Source organism: Mustela erminea, chromosome 5 (assembly GCF_009829155.1).
Source record: "Mustela erminea isolate mMusErm1 chromosome 5, mMusErm1.Pri, whole genome shotgun sequence".
NCBI classification, from domain to species: Eukaryota; Metazoa; Chordata; class Mammalia; order Carnivora; family Mustelidae; genus Mustela; species Mustela erminea.
Genome location: NC_045618.1, coordinates 106,312,790 through 106,331,880, shown reverse-complemented (window position 1 = coordinate 106,331,880; position 19,091 = coordinate 106,312,790). Strand labels below are relative to the sequence as shown.

At 37.7% G+C, this 19,091-nt stretch overlaps 1 protein-coding gene across 8 annotated transcripts in view; it reads right to left on the bottom strand.

The window, feature by feature from the left end:
- KIAA0586 (KIAA0586 ortholog) overlaps positions 1–19,091 on the bottom strand; it is a 132,115-nt gene that overhangs the window by 31,204 nt on the left and 81,820 nt on the right. The window contains exon 30 of one of the 8 annotated variants that reach the window (XM_032344325.1): positions 13,937–13,996. The exons of the other annotated variants lie outside the window; for them this stretch is intronic. Within the exon in view, the coding sequence (XP_032200216.1) occupies positions 13,971–13,996 (26 nt within the window). The 3' untranslated portion in view covers positions 13,937–13,970. The remainder of the gene's footprint in view (positions 1–13,936; positions 13,997–19,091) is intronic. 8 annotated transcript variants of the gene reach the window in all.

Genomic DNA, 19,091 nt, shown 5'->3' with positions numbered 1-19,091 from the left:
TTTATCTCCCTAACACTATACAGAACATGTACCATTCACAGTGTTTACTCACAAACATCCTTAGAGCTCAGGACCCATACAGGTTCAATTCCTGGCTGTTAAAGGGGAGCTGATTATATGTGAGTATTCAAAAAGAAGAAGTGTCCTAGAGACAATAATGCTAACCACAGCTAGTATTTTTGTAGCTCCTAATACATGTTAGGTCCTGTTCTTATTGCATTACGTGTCTTTACCATATCAACACACACAGTTTCAGGTCACCAGCTAATGAATAGTGGAGCTAAGATTTGAACCTAAGACAGTATGACTCCAGAGTCCAAGCACTATGCTGTAGTGCTGCTAATTCTACAGTAGAACAGAAGTCACAAGAACATCTGGAGTCATTAAGCAATATTTCACAAAGGCTAATCCTCTTCCTCCTGCGTCAGAATCACCAGAGTCCCAGTTAACATTCGGATTCCCAGGCCGCATCTTCGGAAAACAATCAGATTCTCAGGATGAGACAAGGATCTATATTTTAAATTAGTAGTGCCAAAGATTCTTATGTCTGTTAAAGTTTGAGAAACACTGCATTAGAGATTAACAAAGAAGCAATCTACTAGCAATTTATCCTGTAAGTATAGTTAAGTCTGTATTGCTTCTCTGTTCTAATTCATTCAATTGAAATAACCAAGCTCCCTTTTTTATTTAAGGTAGGATTAGGTTAGTAGAATAACCTACTATTATTCTAGCTGAAATAGTCTATCCAATTTTTGTTTTATTTATATAAAACTAAAATTTCTAAAAAACTTAAATGATTATTATATGTTGATTAGAAGAATAGCAATTATAATACATTAACTTATAATTGCAATTAGTTACCTTTGGAGAATGACAGTGTAGTATAATGGAAATATTACTGAACAAGGACTAAGAAGATCAGATGCTATCACTAATCAGAATTATGACCTTTGGTTCTACTGAACTGGGATGGTCCCTCTGCTTTCAAGATTTACGAATCTATGTCACTGATAATCAACATTTACTTTTACAATTATTATTTTGGAAGGTTAAATTATTCTTTAGTGGTTGTTGAATAAAAAGAGTACTAGGTTTACCTATTAGTTTAAATTATATTTTACATCAATTTGATTTCTATCAGAAAAATCATAAACCTTTAAAGTCAAGTTTCAGGAAGTCTGGCTGAGAACAATTAAAGAGTAATACAGAGGTTTCTGGAATGTTCTTGAGTCTTCAAAACAATGCTGGTGTATGCTTTTGGTGAGATGTGTTTAATGTCAAAGACAAGAAAAGCTCCATACATAGTGTATAATTAATTCTATAATAAGAAAATGAAATAATTTCCACAATTAAAATACTTCAGTATAGAAAAGGAAATTACTTTTTACCATCAACAAGTGAAAATGCAATGGAAATCCCTGAACAATTGTCAGAGTCTTGTTTAACAGGTTTTCCATATAATCCTTCATGCATGCATTTTGATCATTCTGAGGGAATATCCTTAGTTACACACATTAATCTCTGTGATTATATATATGTGTGTGTATAAAGAATTAAATATATATATATTTTTGAAAACACTATATAATATATATATATTTTTTAAACATTTATTTCAAAAATAAATATATATTATATATATAACATATATAATTCATATATAAACATATATATATATTCTTTAAATCAACAGTGTAAACCCTTCATAGGGACAAACAGGTGAAATAACCATCCATGTTAAAAACCCATTAAAGTGTGGCACCTGGGTGGCTCAGTGGGTTAAGCCTCTGCCTCTGGCTCAGGTCCTGGGATTGAGCCCCACACAGGGCTCTCTACTCAGCAGGGAGCTTGCTTCCCCCTCTCTCTCTCTGCCTGCCTCTCTGTCTACTTGTCTCTGTCTGTCGAATACATAAATAAAATCTTAAAAATAAAACACCCATTAATGTGCCATGGGGCACCTGGGTGGCACAGTCAGTTAGGCATCTGACTCTTGGATTCTGCTGAGGTCATGATGTCAGGGTCAGGGGATCCAGCCCCTTGTCAGGCTCCGAGCTCAGCATGGAGACTGCTCTGGAAACTCTCTCTCCCTCTACCCCTGCCCCCTTTTCTTTCTCTGTCTCTTAATAAATACGTTTTTTAAAAAATGCTTTAATGTGCCAGGAGGATGTCTTTTCTCATAAGGATTATGCCCCCACCTCCCTCCAAATATCCTCACATAAAATGTAAGGAGTGTAAATATATATATAAAGACAATCAGCAGTGGACTAACACACTTGCTGCCACATGTTTTTTTCTGGACTGTAAGAAAAAAGGGACAATTTGACAGTATGGTTACAAAAAATTCTTGTCTTTTTGTATTTAATAGCATTCTAACAAATTCTTTCTGAAATGTAGTGTTTTCAAAAATTCTTCTTAACTACCCTTTTCTTCTCTTTATTTCTTAAGAGTAGTTACTCTGTCTTATTCCACTCTTTGGACCCAAGGCAACTTCCAGTCCTTTACACAAAAAGCATGCTACAAAACGTTGACCAAAGAATGAATATAAGGCTGGAATATTATTCAGACATAAAGAGGCGTGAAGTAATGACATCTGCTACAATATGAATGAACCTGGAAAACATGGTAAGTGAAAGAAGCCAGACACAAAAGCCATATATTATATAATTCCATTTATATAAAATGTACAGAGTAGGTCAATCAATAGAGACAGAAAGTAGGTTGGTCGTTTCCAGGGACTGGGGGAGAGCAGAAAAGAGAAGGAATATTAACAGGTATGGGATTTCTTTTTAGGACGAAAGAAAGGTTTTGGAATTACATAATGGCCATGGTCCCATAACTTTTAAAAAAATACTGAAAACCATTAAATTGTACTTTTTTAAAAAGGATTTTGTTTATTTGACAGAGGGAGACGGAGTGGGAGAGGGAGAAGCAGGCTTCCCACTAAGCAGGGAGCCCAACACGGGTTCGATCCCAGGACCCCAGGATTATGACCTGAGCCAAAGGCAGATGCTTACTACTGAGCTACCCAGGCACCCCTGTACATTTTATTTTTATTTTTTATTTATTTTTAAAAGATTATTTATTTATTTATGAGAGACAGGAGAGAGAGGCAGAGGGAGAAGCAGGCTTTCCGCAGAGCAGGGAGATGCAGGGCTTGATCCCAGGACCCTGAGATCGTGAGCTGAGCTGGAGGCAGATGCTCAACCGACTAAGCCACCCAGGTGCCCCAGAATGGACAATATTTTTTAAGATTTTATTTATTTATTTGACAGACAGAGATTACAAGTAGACAGAGAGGCAGGCAGAGAGAGAGAAGGGGAAGCAGGCTCCCCGCTGAGCAGAGAGCCCGATGTGGGGCTCCATCCCAGGACCCCTGGATCAAGACCTAAGCTGAAGGCAGAGGCTTTAACCCACTGAGCCACCCAGGTGCCCCCAGAATGTACATCTTAAAAAGAATTCTACAGTATGATTCACATCTCAATTTAAAAAAAAAAAAAATGAGTACGGCCTGGGTGGCTCACTCAGTTAAATATCTGCCTTTTTACACAACAAACAAGATAACCTATCTTAGCAAACAAACCACAAAACTATCCATACATCAGTTTCTCTGACACACTGAATATTCCATGTAGGCAATGTAGAGATGATTAAGGCAGCTCTTACCAACAAGCTGTTAAGTCACATAATAAGTATTTATTTAATGCTTACTCAATAAAATGGCATAAAACAAGGAAAAAAGCATCAGCTTTGCATCTGGTAGATATGAGCTGGAATTCTAGATCTTCATTTTCTAAAACTGTGTGCTTTGGGAAAATTAGTCATCCTTCATGAACTTTACCCTTTTCTTTTTTTTTTTTTTTAAATTTTATTTATTGATTTGAGATAGAGAGAGTGAGAGACTGAGATCACAAGCAGAGGGAAGGGTAGAGAGAGCAGACTACCCCTGAGAAAGGAGCCCAAAGGGAGATTCAATCCCAGGACCCTGGGATCATGACCTGACCCAAAGGCAGACGCTTAACCAACTGAGCCACATAGCTGCCCCCTATCTTGTTCTCTTGTAAAAGAAGACTGAAACTACCTGCATAGTGAGGTACTGTGAGGAATAAATGAGGACATACAGTACCTAGCAGGCATGCAGTAAATGGAAACTATTGTTAAGACTATGATTATCAAAAAAAAAATAAAAAAATAAAAAGACTATGATTATCTTCAGGGCACAAAAGGATGGGGGGCGGGTGGAGTTAAAGATGAATAAGCCATTTTAACCTCCATTTTCAATCAGAGGTTCGGTGAGGACTAAGAAAAAATGGAGCTGAATGTTGAAAAAGAAGTTTGTAAACCTGCAGAAGTGGGGAAAGAAGAAAACTCCAGATAAAAGGAAGAGAATCATATAAAGGATCAAGGCTTAGAAGTGTAGTGTATGGAGAAAGTCCTCATTTATTGAAATAAATTGGGTTAATGATACATTACATTGGATGTGCCAGCAAAAAGTTTTGACCTGACAGTTCTTTCTTTTCTGAAATCTAAAAATTAATTAATCTTATTTATTTGAGATAAAGAGAGAGAGAGGCAAAAAGCAGGAGCAGAGGGAGAGGGAGAAACAGAAGCAGACCCCCTGCTAAGCAGGGACACCCCCCCCCCCCAGACATGGGGTTCCATCCCAGGACCCTGGGATCATGACCTGAGCTGAAAGCAGAAACTTAACCAACTGAGCCACCTAGGCTCCCTTAAAAATTTATTTTTAAAACAAGAGTATTTCCATTGAGCACTTTAGATTAGCACACACAATATTTTCTCTTCTGTTTCTAGTTAGCTGCTATTAATTACAAAGCACAAATGTTCCAGACTTCTAGCTTGAATGAAATGTATTCTTAAATAAGAAATCCACCTAGAAATCCAATTCATATTATGTTGAAGGCATAATGCATTGTAAAAAGTAGAGCCATATATCTCCTCCTGAAGTGTTAAATACAGAAAAAAGATGTAAGTAGGGGGAGCCTGAGTGGCTCAGTTAGTTAAGTATCTGACTCGATCTCAGCTTAGCTCATGATCTCAGGGTCTTGGGATCCAGCCCCACATTGGGCTCTGTGCTCGGTGTGGAGTCTGCTTGGGATTCTCTCTCCCTCTCTCTCGTCCCTCCCTCCACCCCACCCACTCGTTCACTTGCATGCACACTCTCTCTGTCAAATAAATAAATAAATCTTTTTAAAAAAAGATGTAAGTAAATATATGTAATATACTCAGTGTCACATTTAAATATCTTTTAACAACAAAATCTTTTTTTTTTTTTAAAGATTTTATTTATTTATTTGGGGAGAGGAGGAGAGGGAGAGCGAGCACAGGCACACACATCAGCAGGGGAGGGGCAAAGGGAGAGAGAGAATCCTGAGCTGACCCCACGCTGAGCACAGAGCCTGACAAAGTGCCCCAAGGCCCAATCCCACAACCCCAAACTCGTGACCTCTGTGAAAATCAAGAGTCAGACGCTTAACTGACTAAACCACTGGGGCACCCCAACAACAAAACCTTTTTAAAATACATTACCATATAACAAACTTTTAACACAAGTTAATTAAGAAAATTCATAATGATAAAAGGTGTTAAAATCAGTAAGACTTAAGGTAGTTTTACTGGAGTATAATTTATACAGAGTAAGATTCACTCTTGACAAACACATATGGTTACATAACCATAATCAAGATCTAGAAGATCTACATCATCCCCAAAGTTCCTCCTGCCGCTTGTAGTCAAACCCTCTTCTCACTCCTCGGAAGCCATTGATCTGTTCTCCATATAAACACTTTTGCTTTTTCCCAAAATATCATATAGCTATATTTGTCACATAAATACAGTATGTGGCCTTTTGAAGTTGGATTCTTCCACTTTATATAAAGCAGTGAGATTCATCCAGGCTTTTATGCCTATCAGTAGGCCATTCCTTTTCACTGCTGAGTAATATTCCTTTGTATGGATACGTCATACCTTCCTTACCCATTTACCTGTAGGAGCACATCTTGGTTGATTTCAGTTTTTGATAATCATAAATGAAACTGTTAAAAAATATTCAAGTATGAGGTACCTCAGTGGCTCAGTCGGTTAAGCATCTGCCTTAGGCTTGGGTTGTGATCCCTGGGTCCTAGGCTGGAGATCCCACGTTGGGCTCCCTGCTCAATGGAGAACCTCCTTCTCCCTCCCCTTCTGCCATCCCTCTGCCCCCAGATCCCCCACTTGTCCTCTCTGGCTCTCTCTAGCCAATGAATAAATAAAATCTAAAAAAAAAAAAAAATTTCAAGTACAGGTTTTATGTGACCATAAATTTTCAGTTATCTTGAGTAAGTACCTAGGAAAAGACTGCTGGGTTCTATGGTAAATTTATATTTAATTTTTTAAGAAACTGCCAAACTCTTTCCCAAGGTGGCCATAGCATTTTGCAGTCCCACCGGCAATGAATAATTAGAACTGCTGCGCATTCTCATCAACGTATGGTATTACCAGTTTCTTTGATTTCAGCCAACCTAATGTGTATTTAGTGGTATCTAATTTTTAATTTGCATCTCCCCATTTAAGTCTCTGATTTTTCTCATCAGATATTTTTTGTAGTTTTTAGCACACAAATCTTGCATATATTTTATTAGATTTAGACCTAAGTATTTCATGTTTCTGTTGTTATGATAAATTGTTTTATTTTATTTTTTAATTTTTTAAAAGATTTTATTTATTTTGAAAGAGAGAGAGCAAGCATGAGCTTGGGGGAGAGGCACAGGGAGAAGGGAAAAGCAAACTCCCCATTGAGCAGGGAGCCAATTGGGCTCAGTCCCAGAAATCTTGGATCATGACCTGAACCAAAGGTGGACACCCAGGCACCCCTAAATTATAGTTTTTAATTATAATTTCATATTTTCATTGCTAGTTCAAAGAAATATCATTGATCTTTGTACACTGACATTGTAGCCTGTGAACTTGGTAAAATCATACATTTTTCCAGTAGGTATTTTGTAGGCCTTGTGACATTTTTACAGTCATGCATCAGTAAATTAGATTTAAATCAATCACCTTATTTCCTTTTGTTCTTTTTGCTATTGTTAGCCCTTCCCCCCTAATTTTCTACCTGCTTTTGGAATAACTGAATAGTTTTAATTTGGTATTACTTAAATATAATTTAAGGGTTACTCTAGAGTTTATAATATACAATGTCCCCTATCATCATCTACTTTCAAATCACATTATGTCATAACATATACTGTAAGAAACTTTCATCAGTATACATTCAACTCTTGTATCTCATTTTTCATGCCATAATTGTTATTTTTTTATAGTCAGAAATAATATTTTTGCATTTGACAGTTAATTTATACCTTCACTTTAACCAACTCAGAAGCTCCTCATTTCTTTGAATAAATCCAAGTTTCTGTCTGGTATTATTTAATTTCTATCTAAAACTTTCCTTTAAGGTTTTTTGTTGTTTGCTTGCTTGTTTGGGTACATGTCTGTCTCTCAGGTTTCATTTACCTAAAAAAAGTGTTTTTATTTTGCTTCATTTTTGAAAAGTATTTTTGCTGGATATAGAATCCTGGGTCAACTGGGTTTTTTTGTTTTGTTTTGTTATTTCCCTTTCAGCACTTTAAAATTTCACTGTATTGTCTTCTGGACTGCATGTCTTACAATAAGAAAAGTTTATGTATTTCTTATATTTATTCTTCTGTAAGTAATCTACCTTTTTTCTCTAGCTTCCTTCAGTATTTTGTCTTGGTTTTAAGCAGTTTAAATACAATGTACATAAGTATTTTTTCTTTTGATCTTCCCTGAAGTTCCCCCAAGATTCTTGGATTTGTGGTTTAATATTCTTTTTCTTATAAAATTATTGGTCATTATATTACCAAGTATTCTTACTGTTTGCTTTCTCTTTTCTTATTTGCTATTCCAATTACATGTGTGTTTGGATATTTGATATTGCTCTTGAATATTTAGATTTTTTTTCTTTCTTCTTTCTTTTTTTTTTTCAATTTCTACTGACTGTTGACAAGTTTATTGCTTCCTTGGCTGGTTAAACCTACTGATAACCCTACTTCAGTCATTCTTCATTTTTACTACTGGTTTATTATAACATTTCTTTTTGAACCATTCTTATAATTTCCACCTCTCTGCTCAAATTCCCATCTGTTTATTCATGTTTTGTCTATCTTTCCTACTAAGGCCTTTAACACATTGACCATAGTTAATTTTAAGATCCAATGTCCCGAGTCTTCTATGAGTCTTATCATCTTGACTGCTTTGTCTCTTAAGAGTGAATGGTATTGTATTCTTGTTGTTGTTGTTGTTTTAAGTTTTATTTATTTAAGTAGTCTCCACACCCAATGTAGGGCTCAAACTCACAACTCCGAGATCAAGAGTCACACACTCCTCTTACTGAGCCAGCCACGAACCCCTTTTCTTGCTTTTTTTATGCTTGAGCTTTTGACTGAATGCCAGACATTTTCTGTAAGACAACAGAGCCTGAAATATGAAGTATTTAAACATGGAAATGGGATCACTTTTTCTTCAGTTAGACTATTAGTATGAGAAGTTGAGTAAATCAAGTCAGGAGTTAAGCTGGCTTTCAGTTTTGTTGTTGCTGCAGTTAACTTTGGCATACGACCAGCTTCAAAATGCTCTAGTGTCACTTTGTGTTTAGCATAGAACTAGGATGCCAGAGTGTTTTTCTTTTTCTTTTTCTTTTTTTTAAAGATTTTATTTATTTATTTGACAGAGAGAGATCACAAGTAAGCAGAGAGACAGGCAGAGAGAGAGAGAGGAGGAAGCAGGCTCCCCGCTGAGCAGAGCCACCCAGGCACCCCAGGGTGTTTTTCTTAATGTGCCTGTTCCACCTCACCTTTCATCCTTCACTGTGCATCTGTTCCAGAGAGGGAGTGTCTCTCTGCACTCTTGTGCCTTGACCATATTAGATTGCTGCTGCTTGTTTCTCACTACTTGTTGCTCACATGGTGAAAGACAGAGTAGGGATAGTTTTCTGTTATCCTGGTCCAGCCTCAGTCCCAGGCAAATCCCACATGCTCAGGTCTTGTGATGGGGGGTTCTCAGTGATCCTGTCTCTCCTTCCTGTGGGAGCCAAATTCTACCTTGTCCTTTTAGCAAGTTTTATGTAGGGGAGTTTCCTACCCCTCTGCCAGCAATAAGAGACTTTTAATGGTACTAATATAATATTTGGGGCCTAAGACTATTTCCTTCCTCTTCATCAAGAGTGGATTGTTCTTTTCTTTTTACTTCTGGCAACCACAGTGGGTTTTTACCTGTGCTCCAGAGGTGATGGATATGCTGCCCCTTTCCCAGTGACTTAAGAATTTTGTTCTTAGACGCTTCTCCAAAGAAGACATACAAATGGCTAACAGACACATGAAAAAATATTCATCATCATAAGCCATCAGGGAGATTCAAATCAAAATCACATTGAGATACCACCTTGCACCAGTTAGTATAACCAAAATTAACAAGACAGTAAACAACAAGTGTTGGAGAGGATGTGGAGAAAGGGGAACCCTCTTACACTGTTGGTGGGAATGCAAGTTGGTGCAGCCACTTTGGAAAACAGTGTGGAGATTCCTTAAGAAATTAAAAATAGAGCTACCCTAGGACCCTGCAATTGCACTACTGGGTATTTACCCCAGAGATACTGATGTAGTGAAAAGAAGGGCCATCTGCACTCCAATGTTCATAGCAACAATGGCCACAGTCACCAAACTGTGGAAAGAACCAAGATGCCCTTCAACAGACTAGCGGATAAAGAAGAAATGGTCCATAAATACAATGGAGTATTATGCCTCCACCAGAAAGGATGAATACGCAACTTTTGTACCAACATGGATGGGACTGGAAGAGATTATGCTGAGTGAAATAAGTCAACCAGAGAAAGTCAATCATCATATGGTTTCACTTACTTGTGGAGCATAAGTAGTAACACGGAAGACATTGGGAGATGGGGAGGAGAAGTGAGTTGGGGGAAATCGGAGGGGGAGACAAACCAAAGAGACTGTGGACTCTGAGAAACAAACTGAGAGTTTTGGAGGAGAGGGAGGTAGGGGGGTGGGCAAGCCAGATGGTGGGTATTAAGGAGGGCATACATTGCATGGAGCACTGGGTGTGGTGCATAAACAATGAATTTTGGAACACACAAAAAAATAATAAAATAAAATTAAATTTTTAAAAAAATTTGTTCTTACATGAAAAGGGTCCTAATGGGGCAGCTGGTCTTTCTGTGAGTCACAGTCACTCTCTTCTTCCAGGTCTATACCAGTAAAGGATAATCTCCTGTCTTCTACCCTGCATCCCAAACTTTTTTGTTCTAGAGGTCTGTGGAAAAGAGACTGCAAAGTAAGAGTGAACTCCCTTTGTATCTGTAGCTGTGATGGTTTTACACTTGGCCTTTAGCAACCCATTACAAAATTTGTCCATATATATCTTATCCACTTGCAGGTGCCTGGTGTGTCTTCCTGTGACTCTGCTTTGGCACAGTGAGATAGTGTTTGTGTCCCATCTCTTTGGAGGAGTCTGTATTTCTTGGACTTTAGAATACTTAGTTGCTCTGCATCAAAAGCTCATTGATAGGTTCAAGAAATGTTGTGATTTTGTAGTTTATCTGATATGTTATGATAGGGTGGAAGCGACACTCTTTCTCCTTCCCTCATCCGAGGCAGAAACAGAACTCCCCAATGTAGAAACATTTTAAAGTGAATTTCTGTTTAATTAATCAATAATAGCATGAATTTGTAAAAGACACATTTACTCAGACAATGCTTATTACACATTTGGATTTGTGGATTTCTGGCTAATGTATTGGTCTGTGTTCCATCCTGTCCCTATCACAAATCTACATACAAGATTTCTATATCACTGTCATACCTGAAGAGGAAAAAGTGAACTCAAACTTTTAATTGTGATTTTGAAATAATTGACATCAATTATAATTTTGACAGCTGTCATAATTTAGCTATATTTCAAATACAAAGGGAAAAAATGTACCACTTCATTAAAGAACAAAAATGATTTCATTTGCACATGTGGTCAGAAATAGCTTCTAAATATACATAAACTTTGAATTTCTTAATTCTTATATATTTAAATCATAATCACTGCAGGTGAGATATAAAGGGTGCTAAAATTGCTAGGATTAAACTCAGGACATAATGTCAAAAATATCTGTGATACTTTAAGCATATTTCCCACAAAAATGTAACTTGATTCTGATAAGTTATTAAAATTAATATTTTTAGTACTTTGATACATATTTATTGATCAATATATATAACTTACAATATAAAACTTAAGGAACACTGTGATTTTATTTTATTTTTAAGATTTATTTATTTATTTATTTTAGAGAAAGAAAGCATATGGTGGGGAGGGGCAGAAGGAGAATCTTAAGCAGACTCTGCGCATAGTACAACTTGGGGCTCAATCTCATGACCCTAAGATCGTGACCTGAGCTGAAACCAAAAGTTAGATGCTTAACCAACTGCACCACCCAGGACGCCAAGAATGCTATGATTTTCAAGCAAACTGACAACTAATCTGCCCAATATTTATTTTTTTATTTTATTTTTTTTAATTAAATTGATTTATTTATTTTCAGAAAAACAGTGTTCATTATTTTTTTCTGCCCAATATTTAAGCACAAAACATAAGATTTAATTTTCCCCTTTGATTAGAGTATGTAAAGCATGTTTGACTTTCTAATTATTATTTATTATTATGGTCTTAAAATTTTAAGAGAAAAACTAAAGAAGAAAATATTTTTAAGATTATTTGTTTGAGAGAGAGAAAGAATGAGCACATGAGCAGGAAAGAGCAGCAGAGGGATAAGCAGACTCTCTGATGAGCAGGGAACCCGATGTGGGGCTTGATCCCAAGACCCCGAGATCATGACCTGCACCAAAGGCAGACACTTGACTGACAGAGCCACCCAGGCACTCCAGGAAGTGAACTATTTTATGTTGGGAAAACTGGATAGTTACATGTAAAAGAATGAAACTGGCCCACTTTCTAATGCCATATACAAAAATAAAAATAGATCAAAGACATAAGTGTGAGGCTGAAACCATGAAAATCCTAGAACACAAGCAGTAATTTCTCTGACATCAGCCATAACAACATTTTTCTAAACATGTTTCCTAAGATAAGAGAAATAAAAGCAAAAATAAATTACTGGGACCACATCAAAATAAAAAGCTTTTGCACAATGAAGGAAACCATCAACAAAACAAAAAGGTGACCTACTAGAGAAAGTATTTGCAAATGATATATCCAATAAGGGGTTAATATCCAAAATATATAAAGAACTTATGAAACTCAACACTGAAAAACAATCTCATTAAAAAATAGACCTAAACAGAGGACCTAAACAGACATTTTTTTAAGGAAGATGCACAAATAGTCAACAGAAATATAAAAAGATGCTCAACATCACTGATCATCAGGAAAATGAAAATCAAAACAACAAGATATGACCTCACATCTGTCAGAATGGCTAAAATAGAAAAGACAAGAAATAACAAGTGTTGGCAAGGATGTGGAGAAAAAAGCACCCTTGAAGGGCACCTGGGTGTCTCAATGGGTTAAAGCCTCTGCCTTCGGCTTTGGTCATGATCCCAGGGTCCTGGGATCGAGCCCCTCATCGGGCTCTCTGCTCAGCAGGGAGCCTGCTTCCCCCCCCCCCACCCCGCCTGCCTCTCTACTTGTGATCTCTGTCTGTCAAATAAATAAATAAAACCTTTAAAAAAAAAGGACCCTTGAATACTGTCTGTGGGAATGTAAGTTTGTACAGCCACTGTGGAAAATACAGAGGTCCTCAAAAAATTAAAAGCAAAAATATCATATGATCCAACAAATCCACTACTGGATAGTTTACCCAAAGAAAATAGAAATACTAATTCAAAAAGATATATACAGCCCTGTGTTTATTGTGGCATTATTTACAATAGCCAAGACATGGAAGCAACTTAAGTGTCCATTGATAGATAAATGGATAAGGAAGATATGATAAGCTGGTGCACACACACACACACACATACACCACAGGAACATATGTAATCATAAAAAGGGATAAGACTGTGCTATCTGAAACAGCATGGATGGCCATACAGGGTACTATGCTAAGTGAAGTAAGTCAAACTAAGAAAGACAAATACAATGTGATATCAGTCTTATGTGTATTTTAAAAAATAAAGCAAATGAATAAACAAACAAAAACCAGAATCAGACCTATAAATACAGAGAATAAACTGATGGTTGCCAGAGGGAAGGGTCGAGGGGAGATTGGCAAAACTGGTTAAGGGAAGTGGAAGATACAGGGTTCCAGTTATGGAATGAGTAAGTCACAGGAATGAAAAGTACAGCATAAGAAAGAGAGGCAAGATGGTGGAGGAGTAGCAATCTGAAATGTCATCAGATCCTAGGAGTTCAGCTAGAGTAGTTATCAAACCATTCCAAACACCTACAAACTCAACAGGAGATAGAAGAGAAGAAGAGCAGCAATCCCAGGAACAGAATATCAACCACTTTCTGAAAGGGAGAAGTGAATCCGAAGCCACGGGAAGACAGACTGTGGGGGGAGGGGTCGAATCCCAACAAGTGGCAGAGCAGTGAAGCATAAAATCACAACTTTTAGAGGTCTGCTCCACTGAGGGACATCGCTCCAAAGGCTAAACAGGATTGGAGCCCTCGTGGGAACAGTGTGGTCTCAGGTCCCGTGGGGCCACAGAAAGATCAGGGGTGTCTGAGTGTGGCAGTGCTCCCAGGTATTGGAGCAGGGATGCCAACTATAGAGACAGAGCTGAGGAGTGAGCTCTAAGATCAGGGTTACCTTAAACCATGATCCAAGGCACAGTTGGGCCACTGTTCTTTGAGCAGGGACTCCACAAGTAGCAGGTCCAGGGAGAAGACTCACCTTCCTCCTCTGGGAGGAGCAGTGTGCCAGGAATCTACTGGGTTGGAGACTCCAAACGGGCTGTGCACCAAAGATAGAAATGCTCGGTCACAGACTGGGTGAGCTCGGAGTGTGGCCAGAGACCAGGGAGACTGGAGGGACTGACTGCTTATCTCTGAGGGCACACTAAGGAGTGGGGCCCCAAGCTCTCGGCTCCTCCAGGCTGGAGACTGGGAGGCCGCCATTTTCATTCCCATCCTCCAGAGCAGTATGGAAAGCATTCAGGGAACAAAAGCTCCAAAAGCAAACCCGAGCAGATTACTTAGCCCAGTCCCTGGCAAGGGTGGTGCAATTTCACCTCGGGCAAAGACATTTGAGAATCACTGTGACAGGCCCCTCCCACAGAAGATCAACAAGAACATCCAGTCAAGACCAAGCTTTCCATCAAGGAGAACAGTGAAACTCCAGGGCTAGGGGAAAGCAATGCATAGAATTCACAGCTTTTCCCCCATGATCCTTCAGTTTTGCAAAGTTTTTTTTTTTTTATTTTATTTTTTCTTATCCTATTTTTTAAACTTTTCCTCTTTCCTCTTTTAACATTTAACATCTTTAAACTAGTTTATCTTAACAACAACTTTCTTTAAAAAAAAAACTTTTTACGCCTTCATTGTTATAGTCTTATTTTATCATTTCATTGTATTTAGCCTTGTTTTTTGTATACATATAGATTTTTTTCCTAAAAAATTTTGGGATACAATTTCTTCTAATAGATAAAAATATACCCTAATCTAGCACATGGCTTTGTTCTAGTCTCCAGCCTAAGCACATTCCCTCCTCTTTTTTTTTGATTTTTCTAACCAACTTATCAATTCCTTTTTCAGGATTTTTAAAACATTTTCATCTTTACAGTCATATTCCATCCCTTCACCAAGCTTACTGTTTTTTACATATACAAGTTTTTCTTTCTTTAAAATTGTGGGCGGTAGTTTCTTCTAAGAGACAAAAATACACCCAAAATCAAGTGGGTGGCTCTGTTCTATTCACCAGTCTAATATATCTATATATCTATATCTATATCTATATCCACACCCAAAATCAAGTGGGTGGCCCTGTTCTATTCACCAGTCTAATATGTGTATGTATGTGTATGTGTGTGTGTGTGTGTGTGTGTGTGTATATATATATGAAGAAAAAAATATATATATAGAAAAAGAAAAAGAAAAATCTATATATGTAGAAAAAGAAAAAAATACATTGGGGATATATATATATATATATAACATTGTGTGTGTATATATATACACACACAATTTTTTTTTCTTTTTTCCCCCGTCTTCTCCCCCCCGTTTTTGGATCTCTTCTGATTTGGTTAGCATTCATTTTTCTGGGGTCTTTGCCACCTTTTTAGTATTTTATTCTCTCGTTCATATATTCTTTTTTTTTTTTTGAAGATTTTATTTATTTATTTGTCAGAGAGAGAGCGAGCGAGAGCGAGCACAGGCAGACAGAGTGGAAGGCAGAGTCAGAGGGAGAAGCAGGCTCCCTGCGGAGCAAGGAGCCCGATGTGGGACTCGATCCCAGGACGCTGGGATCATGACCTGAGCCGAAGGCAGCTTCTTAACCAACTGAGCCACCCAGGCGTCCCGTTCATATATTCTTATCTGGATAAAATAACAAGGCGGAAAAACTCACCACGAAAAAAAGAACAAGAGGCAGTACCGATGGCTAGGGACCTAATCAATATGGACATTGGTAATATGTTAGAACCAGAGTTCAGAATGACGATCCTTAAGGTGCTAGCTGGGCTCGAAAAAGGCATGGAAGATATTAGAGAAATCCTGTCTGGAGAAATAAAATCCCTTTCTGGAGAAATAAAAGAACTAAAATCTAACCAAGTTGAAGTCAAAAAAGCTATTAATGAGGTGAATCAAAAATGGAGGCTCCTACTGCTAGGATAAATTAGGCAGAAGAGAGAATTAGTGATGCAGAAGATCAAATGATGGAGAATAAAGAAGCTGAGCAAAAGAGAGACAACTACTGGACCACAAGGGGAGAATTCGAGAGATAAATAATACCATAAGATGAAACAATATTAGAATAATTGGGATCCATTTGGAGATGATATGATACTACATGTGGAAAACCAAAAAGACTCCACTCCAAATCTGGTAGAACTGGTACAGGAATTCAGTAAAGTGTCAGGATATAAAATCAATGCACAGAAATCACTTGCATTTCATTACACCAACAACAAGACAGAAGAAAGAGAAATTAATGAGTAAACCTCATTTGCAATTGCACCCAAAACCATAAGGTACCTAGGAATAAACTTAACCAACGAGACAAAGAATCTATAGTCAGAAAACTATAAAGTACTCATGAAAGAAATTAAGGAAGACACAAAGAAATGGAAAAATGTTCCATGCTCCTGGATTGGAATAACAAATATTGTGAAAATGTCTACGCTACCTAAAGCAATCTACATATTTAATGCAATCCCTATCAAAATCCCATCCATTTTTTTCAAAGAAATGGAACAAATAATCCTAAAATTTATATGGAACCAGAAAAGACCTCGAATAGGCAAAGGAATATTGAAAAAGAAGCCAAAGTTGGTGGCATCACAATTCTAGACTTCAAGCTCTATTACAAAGCTGTCATCATCAAGACAGTATGGTACTGGTACAAAAACAGTCACATAGACAAATGGAACAGATTAGAGAGTCCAGAAAGAGACCCTCAATGCTATGGTCAACTAATCTTAGACAAAGCAGGAAGGAATGTCCAATGGAAAAAAGACAGCCTTTTCAACAAATGGTGTTGGGAAAACTGGACAGCCACATGCAGAAGAATGAATCTGGACCATTTCCTTACACTACACACAAAAACAGACTCAAAATGGATGAAAGACCTCAATGTGAGGCAGGAATCCATAAAAATCATTGAGGAAAACACAAGCAGCAGCCTCTTCAACCTCAGCCGCAGCAACTTCTTCCTTAGAGACATTGCCAGAGGCAAGGGAAGCAAGGGCAAAAATGAACTATTGGGACTTCATCAAGATCAAAAGCTTTTGCACAGCAAAGGAAACAGTCAACAAAAACCAAAGACACTGACAGAATGGGAGAAGATATTTGCAAATGACATATCAGATAAAGGGCTAGTATCCAAAATCTAATAGGAACTTCTCAATGCAACACCCAAAGAACAAATAATCCAATCAAGAAATGGGCAGAAGACATGAACAGACATTTCTGCAAAGAAGACATCCAGATGGCCAACAGACACATGAAAAAGTGCTCAACATCACTCGGCATCAGGGAAATACAAATCAAAACCACAATGAGATACCACCTCGCACCAGTCAGAATGGCTATAATTAACAAGTCAGGAAATGACAGATGTTGGTGAGGATGCAGAGAAAGGGGAACCCTCCTACACTGCTGGTGGGAATACAAGGTGGTGCAGCCACTCTGGAAAACAGCATGGAGGTTCCTTAAAAAGTTGAAAATAGGGACGCCTGGGTGGCTCAGTTGGTTGGGCAGCTGCCTTCGGCTCAGGTCGTGATCCCAGCGTCCTGGGATCGAGTCCCACATCGGGCTCCTTGCTCGGCAGGGAGCCTGCTTCTCCCTCTGCCTCTGCCTGCCATTCTGTCTGCCTGTGCTCGCTTTCTCTCTCTCTCTCTGATAAATAAATAAAATCTTTAAAAAAAAAAAAAAAGTTGAAAATAGAGCTACTCTATGGCCCAGCAATCGCACTACTGGGTATTAAACCTAAAGACACAAATGTAGTGATCCGAAGGTGCATGTGCACCAAATGTTTATAGCAGCAACGTCCATAATAGCCAAACTACGGAAAGAACCTAGATATCCATCAACAGATGAATGGATTAAGAAGATGTGGTATAAATATATAATAGAATACTATGCAGCCATCAAAAGAAATGAAATCTTGCTATTCACAATGATGTGGATGGAACTAGATCATAATACTAGGTTATTATGCTGAGTGAAATAAGTCAATCAGAGAAAGACAATGATCATATGATCTCCCTGATATGAGGAATTTGAGAGGCAGAGTGGGGAGTTTGGGGGATAGGGAAGGAAAAAATGAAACAAGATGGGATCAGGAGAGAGACAAACCATTAGAGACTCTTAATCTCACAAAACAAACTGAGGGTTACTGGGTGGGTGGGGGGTGGTGTGGAGAGGGTGGCTGGCTGATGGACATTGGGAAGGGTATGGGCTATGGTGAGTGTTGTGAAATGTGTAAGCCTGACGATTCACAAACCTGTACTCCTGGGGCAAATAATACATTATATGTTAATAAAAATAATTTTTAAAAGTACAGCATAAGGAATATAGCCAGTGATATTGTAACAGTGTTGTATGATGACAGATAGCAGCTCCCCTTGTGATGAGCATAGCGTAATATATAAACTTGTCAAATCACTAGTTTTCTGTACCCAGAAAACTAATATAACACTATGTGTCAACCATACTGATAGAATGTAAACAGATACTGATAAATGTAAAAAATAAAAAAACAAAGTGAACTATTTTAATACATTACTTTATAGATTTTAATTGTTCCTGGGTTTATAACAAATAAGTGGATTTAAAACCAGTCTCTCAGGGCACCTGGGTGGCTCAGTGGGTTTAAGCCTCTGCCTGTGGCTCAGGTCATGATCCCAGGGTCCTGGGATAGAGCCCCCACATCAGGCTCTCTGCTCAGCAGGGAGCCTGCTTCCTCCTCTCTCTCTCTCTGCCTGCCTCTCTGCCTACTTGTGATCTCTGCCTGTCAAATAAAATAAATAAAATCTAAAAAAATAAAATAAAATAAAATAAAAAAATAAAACTAGTCTCTCATTAATATGGAAGACAGTTAACTTGCATAGTAAAAGATACAGTAAAAGTTAACTTACAATAGTAAAAAGGAAAAAATTTAAATGACTCATTAAAATCACTTAAATGATTGCTTTTACTTTAGAATCATTAATCAGGACATAGAATCAGATAAGTGGTATCATGTGGTTGAAAATATACCCAATGAATTCAATACCAAATGAAAGATTTTCACTCTTACATTCCAGAGACAAGTCAATTTCTCTCTTTTATGTTAAAACCTGAAAGTCATAATCAAAGGAGGAAAAAAAAACAAGGATTTCACAGATTTCTTG